The sequence below is a fragment of the Arvicola amphibius genome, chromosome 3, assembly GCF_903992535.2.
Source record: "Arvicola amphibius chromosome 3, mArvAmp1.2, whole genome shotgun sequence".
Lineage (NCBI taxonomy): Eukaryota > Metazoa > Chordata > Mammalia > Rodentia > Cricetidae > Arvicola > Arvicola amphibius.
Window position 1 is genome coordinate 35,675,043 of NC_052049.1, and position 16,649 is coordinate 35,691,691.

The window sequence follows — 16,649 nt, forward strand, 5'->3', positions numbered from 1 at the left end:
GCTTTTGCAGAGACCGTGAGTTTGGTTCCCAGCACCCATGTGGAGCAGCTCGCAACTGTTTGTAAGTACAGTTCTAGGGCATCCAATATCCTCTTGTGTCCTCCTTGGCACTCTTGTGTACAAACCCGCATACAACACACACACGATTCTAGGCAGTGTCAAGTTGACAATTAAAATCTAGCCGTCAAATTTGGAGGATGAACTAGAGAGAGATGGGTCTTAGCCAGTGTCTTTGCAATGACAAAATGTTACACATGGTTATAATTGTTATTACTTTTATAAAACATCTATGAAAGTGTAATTTTACTGTCAGTTTAAGTAGTATGCCAAATGCAATGTAACAGTCATGTTCCCCTAAGTTTTACCTTTCTCTTCTTCAGTGGCAGCTGCAGATTTTTCAAATAAATTCAAGTTTAGAGCACCTTCACCTTCTGTGGCTGGAGGAGGTTTTTTTCTTTCATTTTGTTGATGTGAAATCTTTATGGCTGGGTTGAATATTGGATGGTCTTCTAAAGTTTCCATTTCTACCAATAAAAAAGTTTAGTTTCATAAATTTGCTTTTTATGCTTTGTATTTTGCAAATATAGTTTTAAAACATCATGTCTTCTTTTCCTTTTAAACTAGTTACTTGCCGGGCAGTGGTGGCGCATGCTTTTAATCCCAGCACTCGGGAGGCAGAGGCATGTGGATCTCTGTGAGCTCAAGGCCAGCCTGGTCTACAAGAACTAGTTCCAGGACAGGCTCCAAAGGTACAGAGAAACCCTGCCTTGAAAAACCAAAAAAAAAAAAAAAAAAAAAAAAAAAAAAAAGTACTTAATTCCTACTTGGAATCTATGCTAGAAGTTAAGTGCAATTTATTAATTTCTATTGCTGTGGGACAATGGTTTTACCCCGTAAAGATGTGTTTCTTGTACTTGTTTAATAAACACTGATTGGCCAGCAGCCAGGCAGGAAGTATAGATGGGGTGACGAGAATTATGGTAAGAGGAAAGTTTCGGTCTGCAGTCATGACACAGCTGCAGAGGATGCAAGGTGTGACTGCCTCGAGGAAAGAGGTACCAAGCCATGTGGCTAACACAGACAAGAGTTATGGGCTATGTAAGTTATAAGAGTTCATAAGAAGCCTGAGCTACTAGACCAACCAGTTTTAATTAATGTAGACCTCTGTGTGTTTCTTTGGGACTGGATGACCGGATGGGACAGAAACCTCTGTCAACAGAATGGTGCTGGGTCAATATTCCATAATGTATACTAAAAAGAATTAGTAAGTACAATAGATTAAAAAATTACTACCTTCATTAGAAAAAAGTACATATAAGATCACATTTACATTTCTTGAATGGAAATAGCATTTTTGTTGTTTTTTTTTTTTTTTTTTTTGGTTTTTCGAGACAGGGTTTCCCTATAGTTTCTAGAGCCTATCCTGGATCTAGCTCTTGTAGACCAGGCTAGCCTCGAACTCAGAGATCCGCCTGCCTCTGCCTCCCAAGTGCTGGGATTAAAGGCGTGCGCCACCACTGCCCGGCCTAGCATTTTATAATATATACACACACCCCTAGGATCAGCAGACTATGACCTATAGCAAAATCCATCCCACTGTCTATTTCTGTATGCTCTGTGAGCTAGCATAGTGTTTACATTTTACAATGATTATAAAAATAAAAGAGGGGTTGGGGGACAGCTCAGTGGATGAAGGGATCTGAGCTCGGATTCCCAGTGCCCACACAAAAGCCAGCTGTAACAGTGTACATGTGCAACCCTAGAGCTTGAGAGCAGTGCAGGGAGACAGGCGATCCCAGGGGCTTGCTGCTAGTCAGTTTAGAGAAAACAGAATGCCAGCTCTAGTAAGAGATCATGTCCCCCAAAATAAGGCTGGATCCAGGCAGTGGTGGCGCATGCCTTTAATCCCAGTATTTGGGAGGCAGAGGCAGGCAGATTTTTCTAAGTCTGAAGCCAGACTGATCAGGTCTACATAGAGTTCCAGGACAGTTGAAGCTACAAAGAGAGACTCTGTCTAAAACACACACACGGAAGGAAGGAAGGAAGGAAGGAAGGAAGGAAGGAAGGAAGGAAGGAAGGAAGGAAGGAAGGACGGACGGACGGACGGACGGACGGACAGCAAAATAAGGCGGGAAGCAGTAGAGGATGATGCCTGTTATTGGCGCTTGGCTTCCACATGTGCACACGGGGGCAAGTGCATTAGCACACACATGAATATACCAGGCATACACAAAAAATAGTATTTGGTGTCTTGAAAATTATATGAAGTATATAGATTACTGTCCACAAATAAAGTTTGGTTACAACACAGTTGCTCATTTTTAACTGGATGCTGCTCCTTTATGCTGTAACACTTGGGAGATTGTAACAGGCTGTAAGGCCCATCACAAACTCAACAGTATTTATCATTTGGCTTGTTATAGGCAAAGTTAGCCAATCTTAAGTCTAAACAGTTAGCAAAGTACAGACATACAATTACATTTCTACAAGTAAAAATTCGAAAGTGCTCACCTCTTTGTAACTTTCGTATTTTCTCTTGAGCCTCTTTCTGGCCGTGCTTGTTTTTTTCTAGTTTAAAGGATGCTGCTTGCTCCTTTGCGTCCAGAAGTTTGGCTGAAAGGTTCAAGTACCTTTGATTCTTTTCCAAGTAAAATAATGAAGAGAAAATAAAAAAGTCTAAGAACAGTTTATCTGTGACCACTGCTTTGTGTCAGAACCTACGAAGTTTAGACTAGCAAATCACTTTCTAGAATTTCTCAGAGAAAAACAAGACAAATGTAAGAGACCTAAGAGGGTGGAGGAAAACTCAGAAAACACAAGGTTGTGACTCTGTAGCAAAAGCTAGAGAGCAGAAAGTTCAACCCCAACGACGACCTTTCTCCTTGGGTAATGAGCGGCAGCAGATGATAAGCACAGAGCTTGTGGCAGAGATGAGGCACACGAGGGTGTTGCTGTGATATATAGTGCTTATCACCACAGGAAAACACAACTCAGTAAGCACAACTACCAATCGCTGGGGCCATTCTGTGTGCAGACACACCAAGGAAGAGTAGCAGAAGGGGGCCTAGCTACCACGTCAAATCCACCCCATTCACACTAATTCTTTGCACTTTCCTCCATAAGACACCGATACCACCATCTCTCTACTTATGCATCTTCCCATTTATTTTCTCTTCAGTGCTGTAAAACACTCATGTCATTGGCAGCCACCTCAACCACAAGACGGCTAACTTTGTATGCTGATAACACTATATTCAGTAAGCTGTAATCGCCCCATTCCTTTCTCCATCAGCCCCTGGAAAACAGTGTTCTACTCTCCAACTTTATGGTTCTGACTGTTCTAGGAACCTCATATAAGCATCTGATTTTTGTGATTGGCTTAGCTTACTAGCATAATGTCCTAAAGATCCATCAAAGATATCCTGTGTGCCAGGAATGTCTTTCGATTCTGTATACACATTCTTTATTTACTGACTTACGCTTTGGTTGATATTAGATGGCTTCTACATTCTAGCTATTGCTGTAAACATGACATACAGATAGGTTTTCCTAGACCCTGACCTTGAGGCTTTAAGTATATATCTAGAAGCGGAATTGTTAGGGCATACAGCGTGATGACTAATCTTGGTTGCCGATTTGACATCTGAAATGAACTAAACCCAAGCTTCTGGGCACTCCTGTGAGGAATTTTCTCAGTCAGATTATCTGAAGGAAGACCTGCCCTAAATCTGGGCATATGGTGGAGGCCCAGAGAAAAAGACATGGAAGAAGGAAGCTTTCCTTTGGCCTGCTTACTCTCATTCTTGCTGGCAGATCTGTCCACTCTGCTGCTATGACCAGCACTAAATCTAAGTCCTTCAGGATTCTAGCACAGACTGAAAATCAGCAGCTCTGCAGGAATTCTCCCCAGACTTCAGCACCAGATTGGAACTGCAGAGACATGCAGTTTAGTGGACCAAACAACCACCAGGTTTTCAACCTTCTGTCATGAGACTGTCATCGCTCTACTACCTGGACCACATCCTGTAAGCTAGCTTAATAAATTCCCTTTAAACACAGACACACAGACACACACACACACACAAAGAGAGAGAGAGAGAGAGAGAGAGAGAGAGAGAGAGAGAGAGAGAGAGAGAGAGAGAGAGAGAGAGAGAGACAGAGAGAGACAGAGACAGAGAGAGAGTTCTGTTCTTTTTGAGAACCCTAACACATGGTAATTCTATTTTCAATTTTCTAAAGAACTGTCAAACTATTTTCCACAATAGCTGCATTTTACATTCTGCCACCAGTACACACAATTCCTGTTCCCACAGTTCCAGCATTTTGTGTGTGTGTGTGTGTGTGTGTGTGTGTGTGTTTTGGAATTGGTTATCCCAATCAGTCAGAAGGCATCTTGCCATGGTTTTGATTTTTACTTCTTTGGAAATTAATAATGTGGAATATTTTTTCATGGCTTATCAGCCATTTCTGTATTTTCTTTGAAGAAATGTTCTTGAGCCTTCATATCTGAGAAACCACTGATTTCTGCTGTCTCTTGCTTTAGAACAGCTGTCCCCTTTCTGATCTCAGTCCACAGGCGCAAGTCCGACACCTAACAAGGTAGGGAAGGGCTCTAAAGTATCCCCAGTACCACTCAATATGGCAAACCACCCTGGACACCACTAAACCTGACCTAAAATGTCAACTTCCTTTTGCAGTCACTGCCTTCAAGCTTGCACTGCTTTTGATCATTCAGCTGCCAAATTCATTTTCTAGCAGCCAGGCTCTTTCAGTCTCAGGTGAGCTCAGCTGTGTACTCCTACCTGCCAGGACTCAGCCATGGTTTTATTTTCTTCATGGGTACACGTATTTGTAATGTCCAAGGAAGCCTTGCAGTTAAACTTCTACACCCGTAATCACATTATTTTTACACGCCTGAAGCACATTCCTATCACTCTTTGCCCACCTGAACTCTTGCATCCTTCAAATTTCATTTCTTTAAAGTTCTGAGTGAATGCTCCAAACAGAAGAGTCACTCTCTGAATCACAAAGTGGATTTGCACTGCCCTACATTTAGTTATATATTTATATGATCCTAATACAGGCCCATAGTTGAAAATCTGTATGTACAGACTCCTCCATACCACTCTAGTTCTAATCATTAGCAAAAGTTTTTGTGTATACTACAAATATATTACAAATGTGAGTCAATATTTTTTCTTTTACCCAAATGGATCCATCAGGGCTGGAGAGATGGCTCAGAAGTTAAGAGCATTGCCTGCTCTTCCAAAGGTCCTGAATTCAATTCCTAGCAACTACGTGGCTCACAACCATCTGTAATGAGATCTGGTGCCCTCTCTGGCCTTCAGGCAAACACACAGACAGAATATTGTATACATAATAAATAAATAAATATTTTTAAATAGAAAAAAAACCAAATGGATCCATCATGTAACACATACTACTTTGTAACTCTGATTACCACGATTTCCTTACCCATTTGCCAAGGTCAGACAGGGCTGCCTGCAGTATTTGGCTACTGTGAATAAAGTGGCTATTAAAGATTGTATACAAACTTCTCATTTTTCTTAAGTCAATATCTGTATACAAAATCGCTGGGTCATTGGACCCTGAAATGGCATTCCAGCCACTTCTCCCAGTTATTTGCATGCAATTTTGCTCAAATTTCATGTGGTCTCCAGGTTTAGTGGAGATGCTAGAGTAGGTAGGATGGGAATACTAAGGAAGAGACTGCATCTACTCAACACATGGGAACTGCCATCCATGTGGGTGTAGACAACCCAGCATGTCTGCTTTAGGGTCACCCATGCTCCTTCCTGTATCTCCTCACTCACGGTCTGTAGGGAAGACTAATAAAATCATTGGAGAATTTTGGAAGAATTGAAATCTGGTTTTTCCTTTAGACCTCTTCTGGTTGGTTTTCTGTCATCTGGGAAAGGGACCTCAACTGAGAAAACATTCCATCAGATTAATTATATTATCTCTCTACAAGTCTGTAGAGTGTTTTTTTTCTTCCCCATTAATGATGGATGTGGAAGGCCTCAGCCCACTGGGGACAGTGCCATCCATGGGCAGGTCCTGGGTTATATAAGGAGGCAGGTTGAACAAGTCATGAGGAGTGTTCCTCCATGGCTTCTGCTTCAGTTCCTACCTTCAGTTTCCTGCCCACCTTGAGTTCCTGCCTTGACTTTTCTTCATGATGGACTGTAAACTAGAATAGACCCTTTCTTCCCCAAGTTGTTTGAGGTCATGGTGTTTATCACAGAAATAGAAAGCTAACTAAGAAAAGACTTTAGAAGGTGCAAGTAGATATTGTTTATCTTACCTGAGAATTTATCAACAGTCAATGTGTTTATCTCAGTGACAAAGGGTCAACAAATCCCACTACTCTCCACATCCTCCCTTAGACTTGGTATTACTGATCTTTAAATTTTAATCAACCATAACGGTATCTCATTATAGTATTTTTATTTTTGTGACTAGTAACACTGAATTATTTTAACATGTTTATTGTCCACTCATACTATTTGTGAGGTATTTGCTTTTAAGAAGTTCTTCATATAATTACTGACACTTCCTTGTCTGATGCAATTTCTTCCTATAACTTTGCTTTTTCACTGTTAATGTTTTGGATCTTAAGTGTGTCCTCAAGGTCCATATGCTAAAGGCTTAGTTGCTAGCCTCTGGTAGCACTGAAGGAGATGGGGCCTGTTGGACATTACATGAACAGGGGTGTGCCCTCCAAGGGGAAACTGAGACTCCAGGCTCTTTTGCTTCCTATGCTCTTCTACCAGCACTGCCAACATGACATTACCTGCCTTATTACAGGCCCCAAATTAATGCAGCCCAATGATCATGGACTAATACCTCTGAAGCTGGGAGCCACAATATTTTTAATATTTTAAATTGACCCCCTTCACTGTTGTTATCATGGTCAATTAATTGTCAAAGCCAATTAACACATTCAGCCTTATGCTTTTATGTTTTTCTTAAGACACCTATTTTTCTTTCCCAACTGCTGTCTTCTTCTATACGGGAATACACTTTGCCTTTCTTCTATTACTCAAAGAATTTAACATACTATTTACATATAATAGTCATATTAAAATATTATGTTTACCTCCTTAAATATGGGAGAAATGTAATTAACACTTCCTAGTTACCATGTGCCAATGTTTTACTTGTATGTTATTCTATTTAGTTTTTACATTGCTCCTGAGAGTTATCTGTCCAGTTCAAAAGTGAGAGAAACAGGAGGCTGGAGAGATGGCTCAGTGGTTAAGAGCATTGCCTGCTCTTCCAAAGGTCCTGAGTTCAATTCCCAGCAACCGCATGGTGGCTCACAGCCATCTGTAATGAGATCTGGCACCCTCTTCTGGCATGGAGGCAGAATGTTGTATACATAATAAATAAATCTTTAAAAAAAAAAAAAACAAAAGTGAGAGAAACAAAGAGTAAATAAGGGTCGACACTGCCTGGTAGAGCCCAGGACACTAGAGGGCTGATTCAGGCTTCTACTCACAGGATCAAACTTCTCTTCATCATCTAAGCTTGGAGAACTCTCATTCTTTTCCTCTTCATTTTGTTGCTCAGCATATCTCAAAATCCACTCTTTCATATTTATCTCCATATTTTTTTCTTCCTTTTTTGGCTGAAAAGAAAAAGCATATTTCAAAGACTGAATTAGAGAAAGATGCCGAACTATTAAGCTCTGATTTTATAAGTTCTTCATACTACAAAAACAGCAGACAAAAAAATTGCAAAAGTCATGTTATTTAATATATAGCAAAGGACAAACAAGCTAAACATTTTTAAAGAAGTCTCACCTTACAAAAGACACGGAATATGATTACTCATTTGCTTATAATCCCAGTGCCAGGGAGGCTGAGGCAGGAGGACTGTGAGTTTTAGGTCAGCCTGTGATACACAGCCAGTTCCCACTGAATACTAAACAAATAAATGAGAAGAGCATGCTAGGATTCTTGTTTCTATCAAAGTGTACTACTTTACAGAGTGAAAAAAGAATTAGATAGCATCCTTGAAAGCTAGTGTTGTTGCTGAAAGCAGTGGTTTTCCAAGGTTAATGCCTCCCAGATATTTGATGATATATAGAGTACTTAAGAGAAACGCCAAAATGAATTACACCTCCCAGAGTCCCAATATTCATGCGGTCAAGTAGAGACTTTGGATTTGGTCACGTGACTTGCTTCAACCAATATGACATTATCAAGCATGATTAAAGCAGAGACTTAATAAGAATGTGTATAGTCAAACCCTAACTAAGACACTCTTGTTGACACAGAATCTCACTTTATAGCCAAGTTACCCTTATCCTAGTGATCCTCGGCCTCTGCCTTTCGAATGGTAGAATTATAGCCGAAAGTTTTATTTTAAATAAAAAGAATTTTTTATGTGTATACATGTGTGAGTGTACATGTGTGTTGGTGCCTGTGGATGCCAGAAGAGGGTATCAGATTCTCTAGAGCTGGAGTTATAGGCACCTATGAACTGCCTGATATGGTTGCTGGGAAGCAAACACAGGTCACCTAAAAGAGCAGAAAGTACTCTTAACCACTGAGCCACCTCTCCAACCCCTAAGTATTTGATTCTTCAATTACCTTAACCTTAGCCTCTTCCTGCTTTCTGGTTTCCATCTGCAGAGGGGGTGAAAGAGTAGCCTGTATCTGTGGAGACTGGAATTTTGGCCTACTTTTTGGCTGTTGCTCTTCAAATTCTTGACTGAATCCCTCAGGAAGTGCATCTTAAAACAAAATGTGTTGAAGATAGATATACATATCATACACCAAACACACAAATACTTAAGTATACACATTAACCCCATCAAGACTTAGAGCATCTAATTCCATTCTTCCCTCACCTCCTAAGAGAGATCCTAGGAAAAATTGGCTTTTCTGTGTCAGATTAGAAGCATGTACCCTCATCAGGTGACAGCTGGCCCACCTTTAGCTGCTATTTATTTTACCACACTAGTTAAACTCTGAAATTTTCTTTAAAAAGATTTTAATCTACCTCACTTGTTGGCTTTGTGGCTGTATCCGCCATCAATTACAAAGGCTATCTGTACATTAGGTCCCTACCAAAGGTTACAATTATATCCTTCTGCTACTATTTATGCAAGGACACACCCAATTTTTAACCAAATTAAAAAAAAAAAAACCCAAACCAAAGACAAAGTCTGTTTTAGACAAGGAAATAATTAATGACAATACTGTTTACCATCTGAAAGATTTAAGCAGAGCCAATCCAAGGCAGAATGAAGGTCACCTCCATGCAAGAGTGTATTGGTCATAGCATCTTCAATATCCTTAGTCTTAAAGGAAAATGCTTGTAAAGCCATGTATAAATCCTATGAAAGAGAAATATAAGTTACATTCGCTAATGTGATCTTTGTTTTTAATTCCTAATTTAATTTTCTTATTAATTTTAAATCAAAAATGGATACACTGTAATTTCAAGAATATTTTATTGTGGAATGCTGGGAGGTAGCTCAATGGGAGTGTTTTCTTAACATGTTAAAAACTCTGGGCTCAACCCCTAGCACGACCAAAAAGAGAGGGAAAGAGAAAGGGAGGGAGGTTAGGAAGGTAGTTTAACCTGGTAATTAAAGTTAAATGCACTCATTATAATGAAAATTTGGGAACTACAGGGTTTTTTTTGTTTGTTTGTTTTTCTAGTTTTTCTGAGACAGGGTTTCTCTATGTAGCCCTGGCTATCCTGGAACTTGTTCTGTAGACCAGGCTGGCCTTGAACTCACAGAGACCAGCCTGCCTCTGCCTCCCAAGTGCTGGGATCAAAGGCATGGGCTACCATGCCTGGCAGATTATTAGGAACTTCCTCATTCAGCCCTTCCTTAATTTCTCGTAAGCTCTCAACATGTGTCTGACTTATGTCTACTTAGTAGAAACGAACCCTTCTTAATAACTTTAATAGTTAGATATATCATAATTTAAGTACACATTTTTCTTTGTGAATGCTTAGTATTTTTTTTTTAGTGTTTTAACAAACATCTCTCTGTATAAAGTATTTAAATATACTTCTCTACCATGATATTTAAAAAGTTAAGCAGAACTGGTTTCAAGCTTATTCAGATACTTACTAATCAATAACTTTATGCCATAATGTGGTATCTTTCCAAGTCTCAAGTCTTTCCTTTGAAAAGATCAGTTGCATCAACTTTGTGGGACTATCATGTCAGAGCATGTAAGCAAAATGCAGGGCAGAGTGTAACATGCAGGCAATCAATGACGTAGCTTGGGTATGTAACCTACTGTGTATGTCACCATTTCAGTGTCTGCACTTGTATCAGAGACAATTCTCTCCCTGTGCTTGCAGTTAGAAGCCATCTACATGTGACCCCAATGGAAGTTTAAAAGATTCACTTTTACATTTAGGGCTGTCTCTAAAGTATCTCCAACAAATGCCTACCTCTGGAAGGAGGAAAATAGCCCCAGTAAGTCAGGTATTGACAGCCTAGGCTACAGAGGCATCCTGCTTCAAAGAAAAGAAAAATAAGCTGGGCAGTGGTGACGCACACCTTTAATCCCAACACTTGGGAGGAAGAGGCAGGCGGATCTCTGTGAGTTTGAGGCTGGTCTAGTCTACAGAGTGAGCTCCAGGACAGTCAGGGTAACACACAGAGAAACCCTGTCTTGAAAAACAAAGAAACAAAAAAGAGAAAAAGGAAGGAAGGAAGGAAGGAGTGGTGGTGAATACCTGTAATTTTTTGGCAGAAAGTCTTCCAGAAATCATTCCCTTGTCATTATTTTGTTTCTTATGCTCATTAATCACTCCAATAATTCTTTGCTCTAGTTTATTATTAATTACCACCTGTTGAGGTCAAGAATATTTACAGTAATTAGAAACTAAATTATCAAAATATTATTGGCAAACCATACGGTTTTCTTATATGCCTTCCAACAGACCCCAAATTTTAGCTAAAAGAAGATATAGCAAATAGCTTTATTTTTTGGATTGCCACGGATTTGACTGCATTGCTACAACATGGTCATATTCTAACTGGAGTCTGGAAAACATTATCACATATGGCAAGAGGGAAAACCCTCTTATAGAGCCTCCCATGTCTATGTCTTAGGTCACTCGTCACTCTTGGGTAGCCAGTGTGTGTGAGGATTGCAGAGCACTGCCACACTGAACTAGGATCCTGCCTAGGCGAAGCAGGGCAAGCAAACAGCATCTCAGACTGCCGACTACACTACAGAGATGTGCCAAGTCAAAGTAAAGCTCATCTACCGGGGAGCGAGAGGGTGTACAGTCTTTGGCTCCCTGTTTGTTTCCTATGTTTGCACTAGCCATTTGCCTGTTGTTTGGGTATCTTTAACTGAAAAAAATAAGCAAGTGTTTTACCCACAAAAATAGCTTCTTCCCTTTATTACTTAACTAGATGTTTTCTAGTGAGCACAAACACACTTCAGAAATTTCGTCTAGTCTGGGAGAATAGAAAGCTGTAATCCAGCATGACAATGCTTTAAGAAGATACATTAAATGCTAATATCACCACTAAGATGTTGACTTGTAAATTATGAAGGACATCATCATGCGGGGCCAAAGAAAACCTTATCCAGACTTCTTGCGAGCTCTCAACACGTGTCTGACTTATATCTACTTGGGAGATAGGATATTATTTATAAAAAAAATTAAATATCCCATAATTTTCTTGTTATTTGAGGATGTAAGTTTAAAAGAAATTTATTTAGTTATTTGTGTGTGTGTGTGTGAGTGTGTGTGTGTGTGAGTGTGTGTGTGTGTGTGTGTGTGTGTGTGGGTGGGTGCTTGCAGAGGCCAGAAGGTGGTGCTGCCCCTCACCCCCCAGACTGGAGGTGCAGGCAGCTGTGAGCAGTTCAGCGTAAGTGCAAGAAAACATGCTGGGTCCTCTGCAAGAGCAGCAAGCACTCTTAACTGCTGACAAGTCTCTGTGTTTGTCTTTAGCATCTTTAATGCTTCAGGAAATGAAGGAAAACCTTGCTTACTCACTTTCAAAATAGACTTGTCCAGATTTGCAGAACCTCCGGAATCATTTGCAGAATTGAAACTATAAATTTTTGGACCTGTATATAATAGACAACAAATTGTCAAGGAATTTAATGATTAATATTCAATATGTCATTAACTTTCCTCTTAAGGGCGCTAAAGAGTAAACCTCTGATTTTAGCTCTTTCCCCCCACTTCACCAAGAACTCAACCCCTCAAAAATTTCAAAACCACTGTACCAATTAGCATTCCTCAAAGGAAACTAGTTTTGCCTAAAATTCAAATGGCTATATATATTTGGGGTCAAACATCTTCATCTTAACTTTTTTTCTTTATTTCCCCCCATTTTTTGTTTTTTTTGAGACAGGATTTCTCTGTGTAACAAACAGCCTTGGCTGCCCTGGAACTCACTCTGTAGACCAGGCTGGCCTCAAACTCAGAGATCTTCCTACCTCTCTGCCTCCGAGTGCTGAGATTAAAGACGTGTGTCACCACCACCCAGCCTATCTTCAAATTTCTGAATCAGGTGTTCTTATCCTTTGTTGCTTTTTTGTTTGTTTGTTTGTTTGTTTTGATATTGCCCTGATTGCTCTCGAACTAAATCTGTAGACCAGACAGGACTCAAATTCACAGAGCTCAGCCTGTCCCTGCCTCCCAAGAGCTGGAATTAAAGGTGTGCACCACAGCTGCCCAAATCAGATGTTCTTACTCTTGACATCTAGCTGGGATGTCTTGGGGGTTTCCAGAAGATTGTCAAATCTGCTGAGAAAATAATTCTTCCCTGAATGTGGGATGCTGAGTGAGGAGACAGGCTGGAGAGAGGAGTCATCTTTCCACCTTGGCCTCAGCCCAGGACTGTCGCACTAGCTTCTAGGGGCTGTCATAAGAAGTCACCACACTTGATGCCTACACACAAGGGAAATCGGTCCTTTCTGTTCCAAAGTCCAAAACCAAGGTATGAGTTCCCTCTCAAGGATTTAAGCCATATATTTAAACTGAGAATTTTATACATGTATACAGTGATATATGATCATATACATACCCCCATTTCCCACCTCCAGCTCCTCCCTGTATTTCCCCCTGTATCATGTTAGATGTAACTAACATCTACCCTCCAAGCTTCACAGTTTGTGCTGTTCTGACAACCCACCGTGGAGGTCTGAACACTTATTTCTCAGATGGCAGTGCTGTTGGGGAAGTTCTGGGATGCGGACCCTTGTTGGCGGAAGCACATAGCTGGGGGTGGATGCTGAGGTCGTACAGTCTCACCCTTCTTGTTCTTGCTCTTTGCTTCCCATGTGTTGACAAACATGAGAACAGCTTCCTGCTCCTACTTCCACGCTTTCCTGCCTGCTGCCATGCCTTCCCACCAGGGTGCGTGTGCCCGGGAATGTACACAGCCTGTGTGCAGAGGTGAGAAGACACCTGTAGGAGCTAGCTCTTTCCACCCACCACATGGGGGCTGATGACCAAACTCAGTGCCTTTACCTACTGAGCCATCCTGCCAACCCCTTCTTAGGTTTTGAGAAAGGTTTTCACTAAATGGTTCAGGCTAATATTTAACTTGTGCTGTAGTTCAGGGTGGCCTTGAACTTGTAAGCATCCCGCCTCAGCGTCCTGAAGAGCAGGAATTACAGGCCTCTACAAACAGGTCTGGTTAAAGTCTTCTTTCTTCTTAAAAATTATTGAGGATTCAAGTATATATATTTTTTATATTTATTTATTATGTATACAATATTCTGTCTGTGTGTATGCCTGCAGGCCAGAAGAGGGCACCAGACTTCATTACAGATGGTTGTGAGCCACCATGTGGTTGCTGGGAATTGAACTCAGGACCTTTGGAAGAGCAGGCAATGCTCTTAACCTCTGAGCCATCTCTCCAGCCCCCATCAAGTATATTTTTATATACATGGATTATAACTATTGACTTATCATTACATAAGTTAAAAAGTAAATTTTATTCATTAGTCATTAAAATAAGACTGTATGTTAATGTAAACAAAACTTTAGTAAACATAGTTTCCAAAACAAACAAAATATATTTCCATGCTTTGAGAAGCTCTGTCTTTGTTCCTGTGCTCATTCTTGGACACACAAGGCCTTATGTAAAAATCTCACATAGTTGGAATTTTAATCTGCTTGGACAGCCGTGACAAACTAATAAATACTTCTGGGAGGCTTACTCAAGAAATGCATTTCTCCGTCTGGAGTCGGGAATGGTAAGATCCAGGTGCCAGCAGGATAGGTTTATCCTGGCGTCTCGTTCTGTTATGCAGGTGGCCGTCACCTGTGCGCTCACACGGTTCTTCATGTGTGTTTACCTAGAGAAAGACTGCTCTCGGGAGGCCTTCTTAAGAGGACACTAAGTCACTGAACAGATCCCACCCTCCAATATTATTAGCTGTAATCACTTCCTTACTGGCCTTATTCAAATATAGCTGCCCAGGGCACTAGAGTTTCAACACACATATTTGGGAACACACCCATTTGTTCTGTACCATCTGGCTTTGCACTCAGTCTAATGAGTCTAATATGTACCATGTAGACTCCAGAAAACTATGCTGTACAACTCATGAGTTTGGAATTCTTCCAACAACAGTTTTAACATTAGAGCTGTCCCCAGAAGTGTCAGGAGTTCCTTGGGCCTTCCTGAGCACACTTCTGAGAGCCACTGCTTTATAGCAATAGCCCCATATTATCAAGTATAGCCTTGTCTTCAACTAAATAAATAACCAAACCTATACTTTGAAAAAAGTTATGGTTTCCTCAGGGTTGAGACTGTAAAGCCCTGTACGAACACTGTTGGTCTGTTTGAATTTGGCAATTGAACACAGTGAAACAAATTCCCATTTGTCCCCAGAACCTTTCACCTAAACTTTCACTTGTCTTACTTCCTTGCTTTCCTTTCCAACTTCCAGTATAAATAAGAAAAAGCTGACTTCCCGGAAGACCATGAGGGGACACAGAGGCATTCACAGGGAGGAAACTGGGACCCGAGAAGGGCATTTTCATAGGTAGTATTCTACGGACTTCCAGAGAGATACTAGCAGTTCTCATTTTCAAATTCATCCCAATGAATACCCAATTCCTGGCACATTACAAAGTACAATAATAAAAACTCAAAGTCTTTTATGCACTATTCATGGGGTGCTGAAAACTCATAGGTTCTCTTTTCCTCAAATTTCCCAAGAAAAATCCTAATTTTAGGATTAATTAATTAACTAGAAAATCCTAATTTTCTTTAATTTTTTTCTCACTGCAGAAAAAAGTTACTTTGGTACATATATAACATTGTAAGCCATATGTTAAGGTCTGAGAACATAACAAACATTTTTCTTCCCCACCTAGACGGATTGTTTAATAAACAGTGGTTTCTTGAACTTTGGGTTGCTTATTCTGTTCGGAAACTCACTTGACAGAATAGAAAAATGCTTTTGTTTTAAAAAGTCGTTTGAATTATACTGGTCTGCTTCTAAAAGGATAGGCTACAAGGACTTTAAAGTCATTTTCTGAAATATTAGGCATTCCTAAAATTCAAAACTAGTGTTAACACAAAAGGCAAGTATCTTAGCTGGGCAGTGGTGATGCACATCTTTAATCCCAGCATTCAGGAGGCAGAGGCAGGCAGATCTCTGTGAATTCAAAGCTAGCCTGGTCTACAAAGAAAGTTCCAGGGTAGCCAGGACTGTTATGCAGAGAAACCTCGTTTGTCTCGAAAGAATGAAAACGGAAAAGAAAACTCAAAAACCCAAAACGAAGTATTCTACACAAAGAATGTGTGGTGAGCTTCAGACAGCCATCCCATCAAATCGCACTCAAAGCCAGCGGCTATAAATTTCAAAGTTAATCACATACTATAATATTGTAACTTAGAGGTAGTTTGCTGAAAGTCATTTGTACTGATAGGGAAATACTCTGCTTTAAAGTATAATTAGCTTATAGAACATATGAAGTGAATATATGTCAAGGCTCACAAGAAGTTATCTACTTTCTAAAACCTTCAGCTTGTACTGTACTACAAGTAGGAGCAAAACCTGAAGTATTACTCTGTATTGAATTTTCCTTGTTTCAAGTGACATATTTCATTTCACATTTTGTTCTACAAGGAACTATGGATGTTTTTCAACAGCTGAAAGCTTTTATAACTGAGTAGCAGTAAATATATATGGGATGACTAGCTGCATATCATGAATAGCTGGTTGTATAAAACTGCTTAGTATAAATTTTAAAAATTTCTTCATTACCTGTATTTATATTAGTGTGTGTGTGTGTGTGTGTGTGTGTGTGTGAGAGAGAGAGAGAGAGAGAGAGAGAGAGAGAGAGAGAACACACCAGGGGAAGTCAGAAGACAACTTCCAAGGGCCAGTTCTCTCTCACCTCATGGTTTCAGGGATCAGACTCAGGGGACTCAGGCCACCAGGCTTTAAATCTGAGCCATCCTGCTCCCCACCCCCATGCGCCAATTTTCCCACTGGTGGCTCATTCCTCTCCTCCCATCTGTTGCCAATTTCCAGAATGTCAAGCTACCAGCTTCTGGTGTGTTTCTAACCCATTCTCCAGGAGAAAGTAGCTATTTAAATACTTGCTAAATTAGCAACTCTACTTAAAAATTTTAAATCAAGATGGGCGGTGGTGGCACA

General features: G+C 40.3%; 1 protein-coding gene across 2 annotated transcripts in view; it reads right to left on the reverse strand.

Annotated features, from left to right (window-relative positions):
* The window catches only part of Dhx29 (DExH-box helicase 29), a 49,051-nt gene that overhangs the window by 28,111 nt on the left and 4,291 nt on the right, over nucleotides 1-16,649 (reverse strand). For both annotated transcript variants that reach the window (XM_038321316.2, XM_038321317.1), the window contains exons 2-8: nucleotides 12,013-12,086; nucleotides 10,735-10,848; nucleotides 9,238-9,367; nucleotides 8,619-8,761; nucleotides 7,523-7,651; nucleotides 2,512-2,638; nucleotides 366-524 (exon numbers count right to left, since the gene is read on the reverse strand). In XM_038321316.2, the coding sequence (XP_038177244.1) occupies nucleotides 366-524; nucleotides 2,512-2,638; nucleotides 7,523-7,651; nucleotides 8,619-8,761; nucleotides 9,238-9,367; nucleotides 10,735-10,848; nucleotides 12,013-12,086 (876 nt within the window). The remainder of the gene's footprint in view (nucleotides 1-365; nucleotides 525-2,511; nucleotides 2,639-7,522; nucleotides 7,652-8,618; nucleotides 8,762-9,237; nucleotides 9,368-10,734; nucleotides 10,849-12,012; nucleotides 12,087-16,649) is intronic.